At 37.8% G+C, this 20,908-nt stretch overlaps 1 protein-coding gene across 13 annotated transcripts in view; it reads right to left on the bottom strand.

The window, feature by feature from the left end:
• Positions 1-20,908, bottom strand: part of Fak (protein tyrosine kinase 2 Fak) — a 414,892-nt gene that overhangs the window by 196,654 nt on the left and 197,330 nt on the right. Inside the window, exon 1 of one of the 13 annotated variants that reach the window (XM_081738430.1) lies at positions 7,186-7,516. The exons of the other annotated variants lie outside the window; for them this stretch is intronic. Coding sequence (XP_081594556.1) covers positions 7,186-7,259 — 74 coding nt within the window. The 5' untranslated portion in view covers positions 7,260-7,516. Of the gene's footprint in view, positions 1-7,185; positions 7,517-20,908 lie in introns of those variants that run through there. 13 annotated transcript variants of the gene reach the window in all.

Genomic DNA, 20,908 nt, shown 5'->3' with positions numbered 1-20,908 from the left:
AGGTGATGTTGGAAAGTATAACTCGTAGGATATGATGCTTTACATTTTTAAAATTTCAACACTTCCAGTGTACCCTTAAAAATGTAATAAAGAAATAACGGTCATATTTTTTAAATACTCAATTAGAACAGGATAATCCACACAAAATTTACAATCAACCAATGAAAACGGCGTCTTTCTAGAGCCTATGGTTTCCGAGAATTCACTATCGAAAGGATTGGCCAGAAACATAAACTTTCTAGCACTTTAATATATAGATACACTTACCCAGCTTGCAGGTTTACTATTGACAAAACCAAGAGTATGAGTTCTCCCCTCCCATTTACCCATTTCAGTAATGACTTCATTATACATTTAGCTTCGTGTCTTCCAGTTTACAGAGCATGACTGCGAATTTGTAATTCAGTGCAGTTATGGATTAACTTGAAGCCTGTAAGCTCCATAAAACATGTTTAATTAGTTTAGAAAATTTTTAATACCTATGTTATATACTAAAAATAAATGAGGGAAAATTGTAAGCAAAAACAAAAATTTCCTCTCCTTGTTTTCATTGTTAAAATCCTGGAGACAATGAAAAGACTTTCGCGTAATAAAGTTTAACTCGTGACCGTATGTAATTTGAAGGTTGTTGGTGGCTCTTCACAAGCCTCCAGTGAGGAAAGCTAAAATTGGATTAGATAGTAATTCCAAACTTACACTCGACTTGCGAATTAAATCAATTTACAGACCCGTGTGTTGTGCTTGCGATTCTTCAACTTCCCCGCAGGTAAACTTTACCCCAAACTCATACAGCCAATCTGCTACATAGACCACAATATGCCTACCTTGATCAAAGGAGGCTGTAGTTTTCATCTAAGTGGTAGTTCCTAAGAGGGAGATTCTTGTTCAAGAACCAAACGTCGAAAGTGTGTGCGCGTCGTTATGTTTGTTTCACTTCAGCTGTTTTTAAGAGTACAGTAATTTTATTATTCATCATAAACAAACAAAATAGCACTGGAATCACCAGTCTGTTTTCCGACCTCAAGGAACCTCATAAATCCCGCGTCCATTTTTCACATTTTCCAAAATAATGGGAAAGCAGAAAACAATATTGGTAAAAATTCTTGTATCAAATCATTATATTTAATACTTAAAAAATCAGTGAAATAGTATGTGGTGTTGGTAGGTTCTATATTGTCAGGAGAATACGCAAGTCTTAGACGAGAAAAAGATAAAGAACGAAGAGTACATCAAAAACATTTGTTGGAGTTTACTAGTAGCATTCTGTAGTTTCTAGAAAACTACGCTCAGAAATGTTAATGTTATTGTTTGACATCCTCAATGTCTTGAAAATTGTGAAAAACTGGGGACACAACCAAGAAAAAATGAAACGAAATCTTTTAAGTTTTACGTCCCACGGTATGTCGGCTAGGCTAAAGGTGATGATGAGAAATGAATGAAATGGTGGAATGTAGAAATTGGAAGGAAACGAGAGAACCCCGAGAAAATCCACGCACACGGTGTTTCCACAAAGTTCACTTGGCACAATCTGGGATCGAACCAAGGACCCCATGCACCAGAGGTCAACGCTCTACCACTGAGTCACCTCAGATCCCAGACCCAAGGTCGCATTATCACACTCTTCCGACCTAGGCCATACTTCCAGAACTGACCTTGTCCTTTAAAAAAATGAACGTAATTTCAAGTATATTTCTATTCACCGAATTCGAAGGTATTGTTGCCTCCCATTCTGTTATGAAACATATTTTATATTTTGATCGAGCTTTTAGACTGTTGTGAGCTACAACGATTAAATTGTCATCGATAATGGACTCAACACTCAGTCGTGGCTACACAAAATATAATTGTTCAGTGTCCACGTACAGAATGATTCGGAAAGGTAAAATTATATTATAATTTTGTAACACAAATGTGCACATGGGTAATTTCTACTACAATAAATTTATAGGAATGAAAAAGTAGGAAGCAACAGAAGAATCCAAGAAAACCCATGCACACGGTTTTTGTCCACCACAAAGTTCACTGGTACGAGCTGGGATAGAAGGAGACACCACACATCAAAGGTAAGCGCTCTACCACTGAGCCATGCGACCCCCTCCCCAGTGCAATAAGGGGGGAATAAGGAAACCAAATATATCGCTCCTTCCTACTCAGCTTAAGCGTTAATCCGGGCATGGATGAAACTGATATCAAAGTATACAATAATAATAATAATAATAATAATAATAATAATAATAATAATAATAATAATTGTGTATACATTAGAAAAGAAGCTCTTAAGTAAAATAGTCTGTGATCTGATCTTTGGAAAAAATGAAATCTAAGTTTCATGTTTTATGTTCCACGAATATGCCGGCTAGGCTAAAGGAGACGGTGATGATGAGAAGTGAAAGAAATGGTCGAATGAAGAAAGTGGGAAAAGACGGGAGAACCCCGAGAAAACCCACGAACACCGTGTTTGTACAGCACAAAGTTCACTTGGCGTGAGGTGGGTCGAACCAAGGACCCCATGCCCAAGAGGTGAATACTCTACCACTGAGCCACCGCGGCTCCGTCCAATCTTTGAAACAGGAGACCAGAATTCGATTTGTGGCAAGAGTTTCTGTAGCACGCAGCCTCGAACTGCCTCTAGATAAGCCTCCAAATTCTATTGTTGGTGATGCAACAGACTGAAAGTTCTTAATGTTGATTATGATATAACACCGAGCTCAAATTTCTTCTCTAAAAACAGCTGCTGTTAACCATACAATTGCGCATCTAAGGTCTACTGGAGACCCGTTTGACAAACTGATTGGATGACGAATGTCCTACGATGGAAAGTGGAATACATTATGAATAATGGAATGACAACCTGATAAAAAAAAATGAATGTACTCCCCCTGTCTACACATACATAAAAGAAGCATGCACGGTGAGAATAGTCTACTAAAAGTGTTATAGCCCAGGTCTGAGTTTCCGACCCTGTACTAAGCATGAAGTGGTCGCTCTGCTAACGCCATACAAATGGGTGAGAAAATCCCGACTCACAAAGCAGGGACTTTTCTGTAACTGCCCTTGATTTCTATTTTTTTTTTTTTTATTATTTGCCATTCTATGCAAAACGAGGAATAGGCAAATCAAAGATCCTTATTTTGCTTAAAATGGCAGACATAAATTTTTCATTTTAGATAATTGGTTAGACGAAACGAAGATTAAGCTAAACGATGCAAGATCCCGGAAGGAAATACGACTGATTACACTATGGACCACGTGATTACAAATTTCGTGAGTACAAACACGAAAACAAAAATACCTACGTCTAACGGAATTATGTTTACCTACAAAGATCACTTTCTTTACGGTTTCTCTGCTCACTGTCACGTGTCACGGCCTTCACTCATAAACAAGGAAAAGCTAAATTGAAGACGGGAGAAAAGTACTTCAAAGTGACAGACATAGGTAGCCATCAGGAATGATTATATATGCAAGCAAAGCACTGTTATTGAGTAGTTTTGTCTTAGTGGGATCACATAAAAAATCGAATGCTGGATATTAACTAATAAAAATGTGGAACAGTTTTATTTTACCCCATCGACAAGCATTCTTTTTAAGTAAGCTCAACTACTGTCAAGTAAATAAAAAAAAAACTTACAATTTAAGATAAAAGACTACAGGTCAGAATTTTGACACACTAATTCTAAATTTTAGTTTGTAAAAAGTAACTCTCCAACAAAATAGAAGTCCACAGACAGTTAAACATTTTCGCACGAATTTCTCTTTTATACCGTATACGAGCATTAAATAATAAATCCTTCGAAACAGTTTGAATCCCAATACTGTATGTTTATTGACAGTAAGGTTGCACTCTCAGATTATGGGGGGGGGGATTTAGAACAGATCCGCAGCTAGGAGTCTAGGACAAAGACTTTTATTTTGTCTCTATAAATTGTATCTGAACGCGACAAATAATAATAATAATAATAATAATAATCTATCTATTAAAATGCTACAGTACCCATTAAGAGCGACCGAGTTCTAACCTATAACCTTAGCTTTCAACCCTTTGATTTACGGTTATTTGTGATTTCACGTTTATAACATTCACGTTTATAACAAAGACAAATATTTTTAAAAGAGTGTACTTTAAATAAATTACTTAAAGAAATATTTTTCACAAAGTTTATCCTTTTAAATTATTGTTCAAAGACCTTTGCCTTTAATAAGCCTTCTCCGAAATAAATGCAAATGAATTATGCTGCCATCTTTGGAACTCTTTTAAACTACGCGTATATGTTTGCGGCCAATCCTTTCGACAATAAGATCTCGGAAACTACAGGCTGTAGAAAGGTGACGTGTTTTCACTGATCGATTGCAAATTTCATGTAGATTGTCCAGTTCTAATTGAATATTAAAAAAAAAAAAAAAAAAAAACATGGGCACTATTTCTTTATTACATTTTTACGGGTACATTGGAACTGTTGAAATTAAAAAAATAACTAAATCATCACATTTTAAGCATTATACATTCCAACACCACATTGTTGTATATGTCTCAGGCAATTGTTTCATGGCAAAATAATAATGGAAAAGGAAGGATAACCATTTCTTCAGTCTAAGATGAACCTTTTTTTGGGGAGTGTTTTGCCGAATGAACACCATATATAACTACATTATAATTAATTCTGTATGTAATGTATTTGCTTATTACATACTGCATGCAAGAAGAAAGAAAACACTGGTCATACATGAATTAGAAACTCCAACCGGAAGCAGGCTCAAATCTTGCAAACGGTGCGAGATATTGAGAAAAAATAATCGAAAACAGTCTCCTCCTTTATGATACCCCTTGGCTTTTTAAAAAAATCAATACGTCTTTCAATTGTGTCTGTAAAGGGACATGTACAGATGTTGTAAGGAATCATAAGGAGATTTATGCTCATATACGAATGATGCGCTGTGTAGAGAGCGCAGGTTCAGCTAGTAATAATAATAATAATGCATGTTTCCCCTAAACTTTTTATGCTCTTTTACTGCATGCTGTGATCGTGAAGCTTTCACACACACAACACACACACACACAAAAAAAAAAAAATCTTAAATTTACATAGGATAAAATGGCTTAAATCAACTACAAAGTCTGACCAGAACAAGCACGTATGTCTTACAGTTTCGGTACTACATCATTGTTTTCATGCAACATATTACCGTATGACGTAAAGTAATCAGTAGGATGATTCTGCCGTTCTAACCCAAAGCTCTATATAAAACGTTAATAAACCACGCGTAATGAAGGCATAAACAACAAGGAAAATATTTACGAAGAAGTGCAACTAACTTTCTGACTAACCCATGAATATGGAATGAACGCAAGTGATTGCAGCAGTAGAGTAACGTTGTTAGACTCCCTTGTTGTTTATGCCTTCATTACGCGTGGTTTATTAACGTTTTATATAGAGCTTTGGGTTAGAACGGCAGAATCATCCTACTGATTACTTTACGTCATACGGTAATATGTTTCACGAAAACAATGATGTAGTACCGAAACTGTAAGACATACGTGCTTGTTCTGGTCAGACTTTGTAGTTGATTTAAGCCATTTTATCCTATGTAAATTTAAGATTTTTTTTCGAAATTTGGGGGAATTTGCCCCTTCTAACCTGTTTATCCTTGCTGATTTAAACCGCAACCAATGGGGAAGTTCGAGATATTCTAAATATAACTGACACCATACGTTTTATCACAATAGAATATTTTTGCGTAGTTTATACCGGAAAATTGTTTTGTATGTAATGTGTGTAAAGCTGCAACATGGGGTGGCTTTTACGTCCTTTTATCCCGTTATTGTTCATGGATTACAAACTCGAACAATGGGATTATTTCCGAAGGTTGAAGGACGAACACACCAAGTTCTATTATCTAAGTCTTATGCGTTATGGTGGAACAGGTATACAAATGCCAATTGAATCAAATAGTAGTCGGTAAATCCTTAAAAATTAATCAGCACAAGAGAAAAAAGCCAACCACTGGATCCTACCATCTGTCAATCCAGATCCTGTTTAGTATTGTCATCCTATTTTCTTAATCTACGCAAAGGAATATGTTCTAAATGACACGCAGATGCATAACACAGACACAACTACCTGGGGCCAAGAAAAGCCAGGCCGCTTATTATTACCTAACACTAATGTGGTACGTTTACTGCAGTTTATGCAAAGTAATTCTGTGTTGCGTTTGCATTCTGTACATATATTTACGTGGTACATTACCATATTAACTACACTTCGTCCCCTTCTTCTTCTACCGCTTTGAAATTTGAATGTCGTAACTAGCTGTGATATTGGAGCAGTAGCTGTGGATTCTCAAGTGCACCTTTTGAAATCCGGAGATGAAACCTAAAATATCCAAGCAACTCCTTGCAAAGGATTAGGAAATAGAGTTCTGTGCGGTCGGCATCTAAGGCCACGTTAATGAAGGCCTCAGCGAGCACACTATTATGATGAAAGGGAAGGAAAGAAGCGACCTGGGGCCACTGTGTTACCCACTATCCCGACATTTGCCTGGTGTGAATGAGGGAAACCCAGGAAAACCTCATTCAAGATGGCTGGCTTCATAAACATGTTAAAATTTTTCGACCGACTGTCCCCACCAAGAATCGAACTCGGGACCGCTCGCACCAAAAGCGAGAACGTTAGCGACTACTAAGTTGGAAGGCATTGTGCAAAAGAGCAAACAAAGAGACCTACAGAAACAGTGTAACAGAAACAGTTACACTTCTCGGGACAAGGCACAAGAATAAACATTATTATCCGTACTTTCAATTCTCAGATGTAGGTGGTCATGATCCCTACCTCTTCCTTAAGAAAACCTTCTAGTTACCTATGCCCAAAAGGGTATATTGGTTCAATGATAGAGAGCTGCTATTTAGTATGCGGGATTCTGGTTTTATGCCAGGCATGTTCGTTTCAGTAGACAACGATGTGGGTTTTCTCGGGCTTTTCCGTCCCCTTCAAATCCGAAAACCTTATCCAATTACGCAGTTGCTTTTATTGTTTATCTTCTTTAGCCTGGGAAAATTACGTTTATTATAGCAGGTTTAATTACTTTTTTTTTTAAACATATTTCCCAAACCTTATAGAAACTGAGTACCACAGTTGCGCAATCTACTGTCGAAAAAAAAAAGTAACGGTAGCATTTTCATTAACCTACCTTAGCTTTTGTAAATGCCAATTTTTTAACACTTGATCCCACACAATAAGTGGACACTGCACATAACTATACATTTCCTGTACAAACCACTTACACACATACACACACTAAACACACATATATTCCTTGAAACACAAGGTAATATAATACATTCATTGACATAAGCACATGCCAAGCACGCGACCGCTTGACTAAAATTGCTTACGAGGTGCTTTTCGTCCTTTTCGCAATTCCCGATCTGCAGCATCACCACCATAAACTATTTAAACACGTAAAAATATTCACTAACATCTATCACGAAGCTCATATTCAGTAATACTACGGCGAATCTACCACGAAATGTTTACAACAAATTCTCCGGTGGAAGCCGAGGAAACGAATGTTTTGTTTCGCTAGAGAACCGTTATATATCTGACGGTGACGAATACCTAAGACGGAAGACATGATAACAAAAGTGCTTAACAGCACCAGCAAATTGCTCACGCTTCAGTGTAAGCTCTTTCCATTGGGACGAAAACTGCAATCTGCACCAACGAGTAAGTGGGACAACCTGGGTCAGGAACGAGATAAAGGATCCCTATCATTTCTTTAGCTATCTACCTGGTACCTACGAAGGAAAGTGACCACAGTAAGGTAAGGGATAAAAATATTGTGGAGAAGTTGCTGATGGAAAACTGCTAAAGACAATTTTAATTTTGACCGCTCTACAAAAGTTTGCTTTGTAATCTGGGAGTCGTGTGTTTGATTCTCCATATTGGCTGAATTTTCTGGTCTACCTCAGCGTTATCCACTAAGTACCGCAAATAGTGCTATCATAATGATTGACAACTTCCTTTGAATGTTGCATCTACTATACAACTGCTAAAACACTTCATAAACTGTAATCTGTGTATTAGTTTGAGAAATATTGATTTTGACATAGTACTAACTTAGTACAGAAAGACTAATTTCTGAAACAAGAATTGTGTCTTTATTTTTATTTTTTTTAAATATGTAACAAATAGCACTTTGAGGCATGGGAAATAAAGTATATTAAAAATTAGCGTCAGAATGCAGTTACATTTTTTTCTTTCTATGTGAAATTAAATGAAATATTTGAGTTTAATGTCCCACAATGCCTGCTAGGACAAGGAAGACTATGATTAAAGCACAAGAATGATAATGGAAGAACTGGTGAAATGAGAATGCGGGAGAAAACGAGAGTACCCCGAGAAAACCCCACGAGCATGATGCTATTCGCCACAAACTTAATTGCCCGGGAATCGAACTAGGGACCCTAGGCATCGGAGGTAAGAGCTCTACCACTGAGCTCCGTGCCCCCTTTTCTCCCATAACATCTGTACTCAGTAATCTTATGTTCACGGTTCATGAACTTGCGACCCTTTAATAGCAAAAATACCCACAAAGACAATAAATAATCTAATGAAAGGCTATTCGATCCAAATAGTTGAAATATAAATAATTAATATTTATAAAATGATTAGTGCAATATACGTTCCCATTTCTTCTTACCTCATCTAACCTTAAATATACAATTTCTAATTACGTATTTGATTACAATAATGTATAGTGTATCAGCACACGTAATATGCAACGAAAACAGTGAGTTTCTTTCAGGGAAGAAGTCTGTTGTAAATACTGCCTAGCAACAGACACCATTTTAAAAAATCAGTGCCAAATCCATCATATGACAACAGACAATGTTTTATTATGCACATCGGTGTATGAAACTACGATCATTTTTGAAGGAAGACAAAAAGGTACTGTATGTACAAATGTTTTTTTTTTTTTTTTTTTTTTTTTTACTAAAATTTTCAGAATAATTCTCGACTGATGTTCTTTACACTACTCAACTCATGCGAAAAATTCCTTATGAGATGTATGAAACCACGGCTGAAAAGTGTGAAAGAATTAATTTCTCTGAATTTTTTCTTCAAATTAAAAATTTCCCGCTAAACTGATAATAAATAATAATTCGTAATGACATATAAACATATGGTATTTTAAAATTTAACATCCCACGATTATGCACTGTTAACAAAGGGGTTGGTGATTATGGTAATGAATGACAGAGTGGAACGAAGAAAGTGGGAGGAAATAGGAGAACCCCCAAGGGAACTCATACACACGATGTTTGTTGACCACGAAATCCACTTGGCACGAGCTGGTATTGAACCAGGGATTCCATCTGCCATGGTGAGCGCTCCACCACTGAGACACCGCCCCCCCTCCTCATAAACATATAAAATATTACTCGTAACCATAAAAAAAAAAGCACACCAGTATCTCTCTTTCTGCGATACTTCGAAGAAATGAAATCTTTTAAGTTTTACGTCCCACGATTATGCCGCCTAGGTTAAAGGAGACGGTGATGATGAGAGATGAGTAAAATGGTGGAATGAAGAAAGTGAGAGGAAACAGGAGAACCACGAGAAAATTACGCAGACGGTGTGTGTCCACCACAAAGCTCACTTAACGCGAGCTGGAATCGAACCAAAGACCCCATGCACCAGAGTTGAACGTTTTACCACTGAGTCACCGCGGCCCCTGCCATGCTTCGAAATTGCAGATGGATTACTTCACACAGCTGAAGCAATTCTGTTCAGTTTGCTAGTAATCAAATGACTTTAACAGAACAGAAAAAAAATTGAAATGAACACACTTGGTTGGATTGCGAATCAGGGACCTCACGAATCAAAGGTACGCGCTCTATCACTGAGTCACCGTGGCCCGTTTGAACAAAAAAGAACGAGCGGAAAATGTTCATATGCTCCAACTTAGGAAAACAGTTTTAAAAATGCAGACATTACTAAGATACGACCCGTACCCACTGGATAAAAATTTAATTATTTGTGAAGAAAAAGTGCAACTTTTTCAACCTACGCTAGCTATATGGCCTTGGAACAGATATCGGAGTAAGATTTAGAGGCTACTATAGAAGATGAACTCGCGTCAAAGTCGAAGTCTCTCCTAGGGATAATACATAAATGTTAGTTAACTACTTGAGGGGAATCAACTAAAACCCGAACACTGAACCTCCAGGGACAAAGAGACTAACGATCTCGCCTTATAATCTACAAGATCGACGTTAATGGTTGCCATGGAAACTAGAAAGTTTAATGGTATAATGACGAAACACACGGAGACGGAGTAAATCCGTCTCGTCCCGTCACTTATCAGAAAATCCATTTAGAGATGATCATTTCCTCATTTAGACACTATTAATACCTAGCAGTAAAAATATCCCATTCAATATAATCTAACCTTTACTCAATGACGTTCTATACGTGGTGTAGTGGAACGTTCCTTTTACTTGTTGAGTTTACGTTTCTGTGTAGCAGAATGGTTAAAGAGTGGGATTCGTATTTGACTCTCGATAAGGATGAGGATTTTAGCTGTTGATTGTATAGATACAATTGGGTACGTACTGGATTTAGGAAATATCGAACTCTAAACTTGAGTTGGGAACCTATACAGTGACCACACATTACTCACCAGTCAGTAGAAAGTGGGTCCTCTAGCCTCCCAGTGCTTCATGGGAAATTTATATTTGGATTTAAAGGTATATTCAGCATGTTTCTCTTGAGGACATGATTTTTCTAGGGGGCAAACTTTTACACACTAAAAGCGAACCATAAGTTTTGCTTCAGAATGTGAAAGCATTAATAATAACTCACCACGCATACACCACATATATTATTAGTGCCAATAAACTATCAATAAGAAAACGAAAGTTGTTTTAGGAAGTACATTTGTTTGACTTTCTCTTTACATTTATAAAACAAGGTAAAAGTGGAGAAAAATCGAAAAATGAAATTAAATCTTTGAGTTTAACGTCCTACGATTATGCCTGTTAAGATAAGGGAGAATGGTGGGATTAAAGCAAGTGAATGGTGGGATGAGACACTGGAAGGAAACGGAAGTACCCCAAGCACGATGGTGTCCTGCACAAGCTTACTTGGCCCTGGGAACAAATCAGGGACTCCACGCACCACAGGTTAAGCGCTCCAGCACTGAGCACCGTGCCCCTGAGAAAAATCGAAGGTAAATGAGGTTACTCTCAGACACTGTCATGCAATGATATAAAAGGCTAATAAAATAGGCATCTAATAAGGTAAATGAGGGTAATAAAGTTTATGATTAACCAGTATCACTGGCGTAGGCAGGGCTCTGACTCGACTCAAGCCATTCCCCCTTTAGTACAATGATACCGAAAAGGATTCTGATTTCATGTAATATGTTCAATTTGTAGCTCCGATGTTTTTTTATAGATACAATTTATCTCGAAAAACAAGCATTACATGATATGTTTAAACAAAAACTTACCTCCCACAAGTTCTATCTTTAACCTTACTCAAGACTTCAGCAAACTGTATTCTTAATCTTTTTCAACTCCTTTTCGTTACCATATGTATCAAAATTTACTATCAGCAGGTGCAAATAGAAATAATTAAAAAGACAGCGGATATTTAAATTGTATTAGTATTAATTTCTGTTCAGATACACTGTTAGCGTGCTCATGGTCCCTGGTTCTATTCTCGCTGAGAGCACTAAAATTTTCTGGTATTGATCCGGTATCATACGGCAATTGGCGAGCCACCTGAATCAAGGGACAGCGAACTCCAACCCAGAGCGCCAAAAATAATAGCAATAAGCTGTCAGTGTCTTGAGTCCGGTTATTTTTCAGACGGACTTCGTATCCTGCATGCAGATCTTGCTCTAGTGACAACTGGCAAACAATGATTAGGTTTTAGATCTCTGGGATTTCGGCATCTAAGACCATTTAGCCCTTCACGTTTTGAGGGATGACGTCCCTCGGTGAGCACACTATCTGGGGAAAGGGAAGGAAGGAAGCGACCTGGGACCTATAAGTTAAGTACCACCCCGGCATTTGCCTGGTGTGAATGAGGAAAACCTCATTCAGGGTGGCTGGCCTGAACAAGCGTTTTACACTTTTTCGAATCGAACCTGGGACCGCTCGCACCAAAGGCGAGAGCGTTAGCGACTACGCTACGCGGGGCCACTCTGACAAACAATGAATCCTACGTATGTTTTATATGTTCCTTATATGTTCAAACCTATGTTGTACCATACTCCTCACATTGCATTGGTGTGTAAATTACCAATGCTTGGACGGCAGTATATGTGGCACTGATTCGCTATACGAATATTCTTACTGAAATATATTTAGGCGTGCCTTTTAAGATATATCACAAAATATGTGATTCTAACTGTTGAATCCTTTATATATCTAGCTCTATCTACTTTAATCCTGCGTTATTACGTGGTGGTTAGTTCTCACTTGCATATATTTTAAGTTATACGCTAAACAGTTCGTTTTATTATGCATGGTTTTGGTTAAAAGAACACCCCCCCCCTTCCTCTTCCTCAAAAATTCATTATTCGCTTACAAGGATAGTCCCAACAGAACTGTAAATAACTACACTACATTTTGTAATCAACAAATCCCCAGTGGTGTTTGCGAGGAAAATTAAAATATTTTATCTAAAAATTGTGATGCGCTCAAATTATGAAAGATACATGGATTATTACCGCAAGAGAGCAAACTAATATACTATAAAAATATGTGCACAAAACACTGTACTTAATACTGAACTTTCTTGCATTGCAGACAACGAAAAGGCTATGGATAGTCAAACTGCTTCTGAATGATGTGTGTTCAGCATGTCGCCGTTATCACTGGGTTTGTAGATCAGAGTTAATCATCATTACAATCCTAAGTATTCTGTTATCATTAGTAGATCACTTGGCGGAAATTTTGACTTTCATCAATCTCTCCGTTTTGAGATAAGAACTACCTTCTTCAATATAAACCGTAAAACTACAATCGTACTCTTCTCGTCCCTCTTTCATACATTTTATGCCTTCAGTCGCATCCTTAATAAAAGAAAATTTCTTCTCAATTCATGTCCAAATAAGTTTCTTCTCTTTTTTTCTTTCTTTTAACTATCTACCGGGTGTTCCAAAAGTAGTAACTCACTTGTTGTTAGGTGCAGTAGGTTAAGCTGTATGATAGATGTTTATTTATGGTGTGGTGTAATTGAGTTTTCCTTTTTTTTTTTTAATTGGCAATACTACAAGATGGCGGCTCGCCTGACGCTTGAGAAACGTGTCTAATGCGTTCGCCTATTTTGTGAGAGACAACGTTACGGAAGTAAAGTTATGAATAAAGGAGCTGTACGATCACCAGACCTCACCCCTCCCGATTGCTTCCTATGGGGACATTTGAAGGACAAGGTCAAGACCCATAAACAGTGTTGTGGAATTGACGGTGCGACTCACCGAGGAATTCAAGAACATTCCTGTTCAGATGAGCCAAGTTGTGTGCAGAAATGTGCGTCTCCGGATGCAGGCACCGGCGGAAGCTCATGTGGTTCGGATTCCACGTTAATCAGTAGGTCCACGTCTCATATAGCCTCGCTGCTGAACGGGACGTTAAACTCAACTCAACTCAACTCCAGATGCATCGATGTGAATGGCCGCCAGGTGGACCCCCAAATGGAGAATAGGGATTAGATACTATAAAGCACTTGATTTTTACATCATTCCTCTGTACCTACAGTTTTGTTTCATACCATTCTTGTTTATAATTAAAATATACTGATCACTCAAAAAGTGAGTCACTACTTCTGGTACACGCTATACTATTGCTCTCCTCCCGCCAACTTTGCTAATACTTTATCAATGGTTGTTCGTTTTATCCAACTAAATCCTCCATTATTCTCTATATTTTCTTTCGTACACTTCTAGTTGTTTTTCATTGTTTAAGTATTCTGCCTTTCGCCAGGTCCTAGGATTTTTTTTTTTTTACCTGGAAATGTTTCTTTCATGTTTCTCGATCTTCAGCTTCTTCTTTTAATTTCCAATATTTTCTTCTATTTTCTTGTTTTTCATTATTATTATTATTATTATTATTATTATTATTATTATTATTATTGCTTTCACCGTGTGAAACTATAGCAACTTTGAAACTATTCGAATTCAATCTCTCTTACCGCTTTTGCTCTATAGATATCAATATTGAAACCGGAAGTGGTTAATTTCTATCACTTCCGGTTTGAATAGAGGGTGAGCTAATTACATGGAACATACTGTTGGCGTGCTAATTCGATACCAAAGCAACTGCTTGTTACTACCTCTTACCGTGTTTACTCTATGAAAATCAATAGTAATAAATTTCTATCACTTTAGTAGAGAGATGTGGATGGATGAAGTTGGTAACTTTTCTTGGGATTCTGAAAACTGAAATGAAATCTTTCAGTTTAACGTCCGACGATGATTAAGGTCAGTGCATGATAACGGAAGAAATGGTGGAATGATAGTGTGGGAGGAAACAGGAGTATCCGAGAAAACCCACGAATACGATGTTGTCCACCAAACTTACTTGGTCAGGGATCGAACCAGGGACCTCACGCACCAGAGGCAGGCGCTCTACTACTGAGCCACCCAGGCCCCTCACTTCTGGTTTGAGTAGTGGGTTAACGTGTGAAATTTAACAGATTCTCAGGACGCTAAGTTGATTCCAAAAAGCTCTTTTTGGTATTTGTTACCGTTTTTGGTCTGATACCTGTCGACAGACAGCTTTTCTATTAACACTTCCGATATTTTTTCATCGCACGATTTGGAAGTCAAAACATTTACAGGAAGATACCATAGACTGGCTGGCATAGCGATGCACTTTATTTATTTATTTATTTTCTAAACCGGGTTATTGCCACCCTGGAGCTGGAGTAGTTTATAATCATATTTATTTCACAAAATGTCACACCTCAAAACTCAACACTAACATTCTTGTAGAACTTCAAAGATTTTGGCATTTCTCAAAATATACTTTTACTTAACCCTTTCGGCCCTGGCGGTAACATGTGTACATCATATTCTAAGGTTGATATAATTAATCTGGAGGATTCAAAATTGCTGAGTTTTCATGTCAGTATTCTTTGAACTTCTCCAAATCATTTTTCGCTATTTCTCTAGCGCTTTCATCATTTATCAGGTAGTTACGCGCATTTCTAGTAGAGTAGTTGCAGGGGCTATCACAATGGATGAAGCTCAGCCACGTAGGCTGTTTTATTCTTGGCGAAACAAACTATTTGTAACAAATCCTCTTCCTGCTTTAGTGATGGGTTTTGAGTATCTAAACTGTGTAGATCAGAATGATGTGTTCGATTAATGCCATTTTGTATTTTATATACCCATTTCAACCCTATTGCACGCAAATTTTACGTCCGTATAATTCTCAAAATATGATACCTGCATACAAAATGACGGTTGTGTTTCATTTGTTAAGTCAAAAAGAATAATAATACAAAATAAAAATAAAATCGGTGAGTACACAAAAAATCAGGGATGAAAGGGTTAAAGCAACATAGCGACGTATCTCAACTCAATTTCGAAGAGAGATAAAAACAAAACAGATACGTCACTATGATAGTCAGCCGACGATACGTTAGAATAATTGTATTCTTAGGTATTTGTAAGAGAAGATTTGAGTTTGCCTAATAATATTAGCCAGGAATAATCTTTTTGTGTGTGTATGTGTGTGTGACTACTGGTATATATTCCAGAAATTGAACCAGTTAATGCTCTGTGTTTGATTTTAAATTTTGCATGTTTTGCTCGTATTATTCTATTTCTTTTGGTCACTTTTTTCTTATACTTGTTTGCTCTATTTATTCTAGTAGCTTTTTCATGACCTCTGGCGCTTTATATCATATTATATATATACGGTGTATATAAAATTCATTTTGTTATTTCATTAATTCACTGACGCCTGTATTGAGTTTCCTTTGAATAAGAATAATGTGGTCGGCCATTTGGCTTTCCGCGACGGGGAAAGCCTTGGAGATGATATCCCCATTAACACATCAATCAATTAATTAATCAAATGGATATTAAATAAAACAGAGTACGTGATTAAATATGAAAAGTTTAAATTGAAGCAAGTAAGCGAACGCTGTATTTACTTATTATTTTTTAAATTTTTATGTCTCTGAATGTCCTATATTCTTAATCGGGGAGAATACGTTTTATTTTGGAAATAAAGAGCTGAATTTGGATTTAAACGGCATCGGAAGTGTCACTCACTGTTCATCTCAGCGACCCTGGAAAACATGGATTCGACACTAATATTGGTCATTTTTGATCATTTTTATATCCCCCCTCGCCCTCTCCTAAGTTGCACCGTCAAAGTGAAATGATAAAGAACATTCCAGGTCTGAACTTCATCTAGAAAGGGGGCGCGGTGGCTCAGTGGTAGAGCGTTCACCTCTGGTGCTTGGGGTCCCGGGTTCGATCCCAGCCCCCGCCAAGTGAACTTTGTGGTGGACAAACACCGTGCTCGTGGGTTTTCTCGGGGTTCTCCCGTTTCTTCCCACTTTCTTCATTCCACCATTTCACTCATCTCTCATTATCACCGTCTCCTTTAGCCTAACCGGCATAACCGTGGGACGTAAAACTTAAAGATTTCATTTCATTTTTTCATCTAGAAAATTTGACCGAGATCGGTCGGGAGGTTCCAAGAGGTATAAAGTAATATATATTACTGCTCTCGGGTTAGTAATCTTTTGGTTGGTTTGACGCAATTTCCACACTTATCTATCCTGAGACTTACTTCTCCCATTTCCTCCCACACTGCCATTCCATCGTTACTTAATAATCACTCAGTTTTATTAATCACCCGTCTCCTTCACGCTAAAGGGTAGAAAAAGAGTAGGCCGTAAAACTAGACATTTTAATTCATTTTAGGAAAGTTTTCATTTTTATCTGTTCTACGTGGGTTGCTCAATATATAAGGATCCAATATTTATTTTTTAAGATACATGTGTAGGTGGATCCTTCCTCCCCTCTCCTCCCCTCTGAGGTCTCACCGCTGCACCAATTTGCCCAAACCTTTTGTAAAAAAAAAAAAAAAAAAAACTCTGGCTATTTAGCACTCTCTTCGCGTTCTATTTCACTCCTTCATCACTAGTTGACAAGAATCTAGGACGCTTATGACGGATTTAAACTCTTCTTCAGGGAAACACAATTCGACATAAGCGACCTGGTCTCCTCTTCTTGACGATAACACCCACCCCCATTCAGCATGCAAACAAGACACAAAATTGGAAAACTAGAGGAGGAACGGTTGCTCCATTCTCTATACAGCCTCAATTTAGCGCCGAGTTACTTCCATCTTTTTTTCAGTGTTAAAGTCTCAATTCCAAGTTGAACATTTTGAAAGAGATGAAGAAGTGAAGATGAATGTGAGGAGTGCGCTAAATAACCAGAGCCCTGACTTTTTGGAAAGAGTTTGGACAAATTGGTGCAACGGTGAGACATATGCCTGAATCTCAATGGGGATTATGTGGAGAAGTAAGGAAGGACCCACCTACACATGTATGGATAGTTTACAAAAGTACCTTAAAAAATAAATTTTTCATAGCTTAAGGAAACTTATAGATTGAACGTCCCACGTACAATTGCTTTGGGTCAACAATGTTTTTCTTATAAGAATTTTAAAATTAACAACTTCCTGATAAATGATTAATTATAGAAACAGAATCTAATTAATTTTCATACATTATCGTGCTTTGTGCAGTAACAAATAAACTCCCCATGCTCTAATTTCTTGGAAGATTTATTTGGTAGCTTATTCACTAAGTTCATAATTAGTTTGCATATTGCATCCTCATGTTCATGTGATTAACGTCGTAAATCCTCCGGCAGCATGCGTGAATCAAATTGTAAGACCTTTATTTGATTAATGGCATCGGAACTAGAAGTGTACAAACAGCGTACATTTGCCCTTGAGGATGCTGCTCTCTCTCCTTCTCTCTCGCCATGTCCTCTACAATCTTGTATGCCATTTACAATATACATTTACGTGAACGCGTGCGTGTGGCTGAGTTGCTTGGTTCCCTTTACTTCCTTCTTAAAAAACTTCCGGACAAAATATTTGACGATTAATTGAGTCAAACTCTAAGTGAATACTTACGATTCGTAACTGGGAGTACCTGGGTTCGAATCAACGCGTTATCCTAACCGGAGATTTTCCCCTCAGTTCAATCAAATAATTCCTCCAACGACACCATTAAATATATAGGCAGTGAACACTTCCCTTCCATTTTTCGCTATTATATCTTTTCTGTGCAACGGAGCTTAACCAGATGACTCTGGAAATGTTCAAAACAGGGATTCTCAACCTTTTACACTGGTGTACCACCCAAAGCATTATCGCCATAAGTCGTGTGTACCACCAACAGTGGCTCGCGTACCACAGGTTGAGAAACCCTTGTTTAAAGCAATAGCTTTAAAAATAAAGAGGGCAGACAGCGAAAGACTTCTTACGATGGGAAACCTTCTAGTGCGAGTACTTCATGTAAAGTTTCACCCACGTCTGATATACTTTCGAAGCCGAAAGAAGGGGCCTTTACTTCGAAACAAACTAACTAAAACTATGCTTCATTCCATTAAAGACTAGGTACACATATACACGTTCAAACACTTGGGCTTCCAACGCATTCGTTTCTAACTTTACAAATAAGACTTCCCTGCGTTCTAAAATTCAAATATACTTAATTATCTTGCGAGGCTGAGTCAACACTTGAATTAGGCATTTAGGATTTAGAATTTTGTTTAACATATGAAATATTATAACACCCAACAAGAAAATTATCAATCTAGAATTCCACGCCGTCAATAAATAGTATAATTACAGGGGGCATCGTGATTTAGCGATTAAGTTCTTGCCTTTGGAGAAACGATATTCCGAAAGTTATGTGAGTTTGTGGTAAACAACATTATGTTAGTGGATTTTTCTCTTGGTTCTTCCTCTACCTTCCACACTTTCATGTCACCAATTATTTCATAAACGTTCACTTTAATTAATCACCCGCCTCCTCAAGCCCACAGGGCATTAAATGTGGATTGTAAAACTTTAAAAAAAATCATTTATATCAATCTTTACAGGCTAAATGGGATGAATAATAAATACGGATTTAGGATTTTTTAGATTTCTGGGTTTTCGGCATCTAAAGCCACGTTAGCCTGTCATGTTCTGACGGCTGACGTTCCTCGGCGAGCACACTATCCGGGGAAAGGGAAGGAAGGAAACAGCCCGGGACCTATATGTTGGGTACCACCCCGCCATTTGCTTGGTGTAATGAGGAAAAACCAGGAAAACCTCATTTACGGTGTCTGACCTGAAAAAGCTTTTAATACTTTTTCGACCGACTGGGAATCGAACCCTGGACCGCTCGCACCGAAGGCTGGAGCCTTAGCGACTACACTACGCGGGGTCACTGATAAATGCATATGATTTGAGTAATAAAAGGTTTGCTGAAGTACGAGAGGAAACAAAAAAAAAAAAAAAAAAAACCGCACACCGTTGTCTACTACAAACTCACGTGATCTGAGATGCTTCGAACCAGCGGTGAGTGCTTATCCCTTCCGTTTTTCCAGATCGTATTAATTCATAATTGATTATACAGATTATAGTCTCAACTAAACAATTCTCACAGAATATGCATTATACATTATCCGGTCTCAGCAATCAAACACCGCAGCCACTTCAAAGCTCTGTGTGTACCCAGAATCTCTTTCTTACACAAATATTACCGATTTCAAATTAAATCTGCCAGCTTAAAGAGAGATGATGAAATTAAAATAAGAAAAGCGATGATTGGTGTAACGACAAAAGTTAAAAAGAATGATAAAACACGAACAGTCTTCGAAGCAACGTGGCTCAGTGGTATCGCACTCATCTCCAGTGCGAACGGTGACTAGTGCGATGGTAGGCCATGTGTTTAAAACGAAACGAAATTTTTAAGTTTTACGTCCCACGATTATGTCGGCCAGGCTAAAGGGGATGGTTATGATTAGACATGAACCAAACAGTGGAATGAATAAAGTGGCAGCAAACGGAAGAACCTGAGAAAACCCACGCACACGGTGTCCGTCCACCTCAAAGTCCACTTGGCGCGAGCTGGGATCGACCCCATGCACCAGAGATGAACGCCCTACCACCGAGCCACCGCTACCCGCCATGTGAGTTTATGACAGATAACATCGTATTTATGAGTTTTATCAGGGTTCTTTCATCCCATGTTCTCATTCCATCAGGGTTTTTTTTTTTTTTTTTTTTTTATGGTCATTCACTTTCTTAACTATCCATTTCTTGGGCCTAATGGGCAAGAAACATGTAACATTAAATTAAAAAATCCATTCTCATTTCACGAACACGCTTCATCCTACACTCATAAATTGCAACCCTTGAACCGATATAACTAAAATTTTATGCGTAATTATTTATTTACGTTAACGATTCCTGCAATTGAAAGGTTTAAAACATAGAGTTGAGTTGATTTAAAGTCCCTTTCAGCAGCGAGGCTACATAAGACGGGATCTACTGATTAACATGGAATCCGAACCACATGAGCTCCCACCGGGAATCGAACTCGGGTCTCCCACGCCAAAGGCGCGAACGCTAACCACTTATCCACGAATGAGTTCGGTTTAAAACATAGGAGTGACCTTTGACGGAAACTGAGGTATGTTCATTAATGATAACTGGGATTTCTCAAAAATGTCTTTTGAAAAGGGGGAAATAAGTACTGTAAGTGTTTTTGCCATTCTGAGATAGTTTTTCAAACATTTTCCTTCGGAAATTTTAGTCATCAACATACTTCATGGTTATTTTTCTTCCAAAATGAAAAAAATCACT

This window comes from Thermobia domestica, chromosome 2 (genome assembly GCF_964235325.1).
Source record: "Thermobia domestica chromosome 2, izTheDome1.hap1.1, whole genome shotgun sequence".
NCBI lineage: Eukaryota > Metazoa > Arthropoda > Insecta > Zygentoma > Lepismatidae > Thermobia > Thermobia domestica.
Note: the sequence above shows the minus strand (reverse complement) of the source record. Positions and strands in the feature narration are given on the sequence as shown.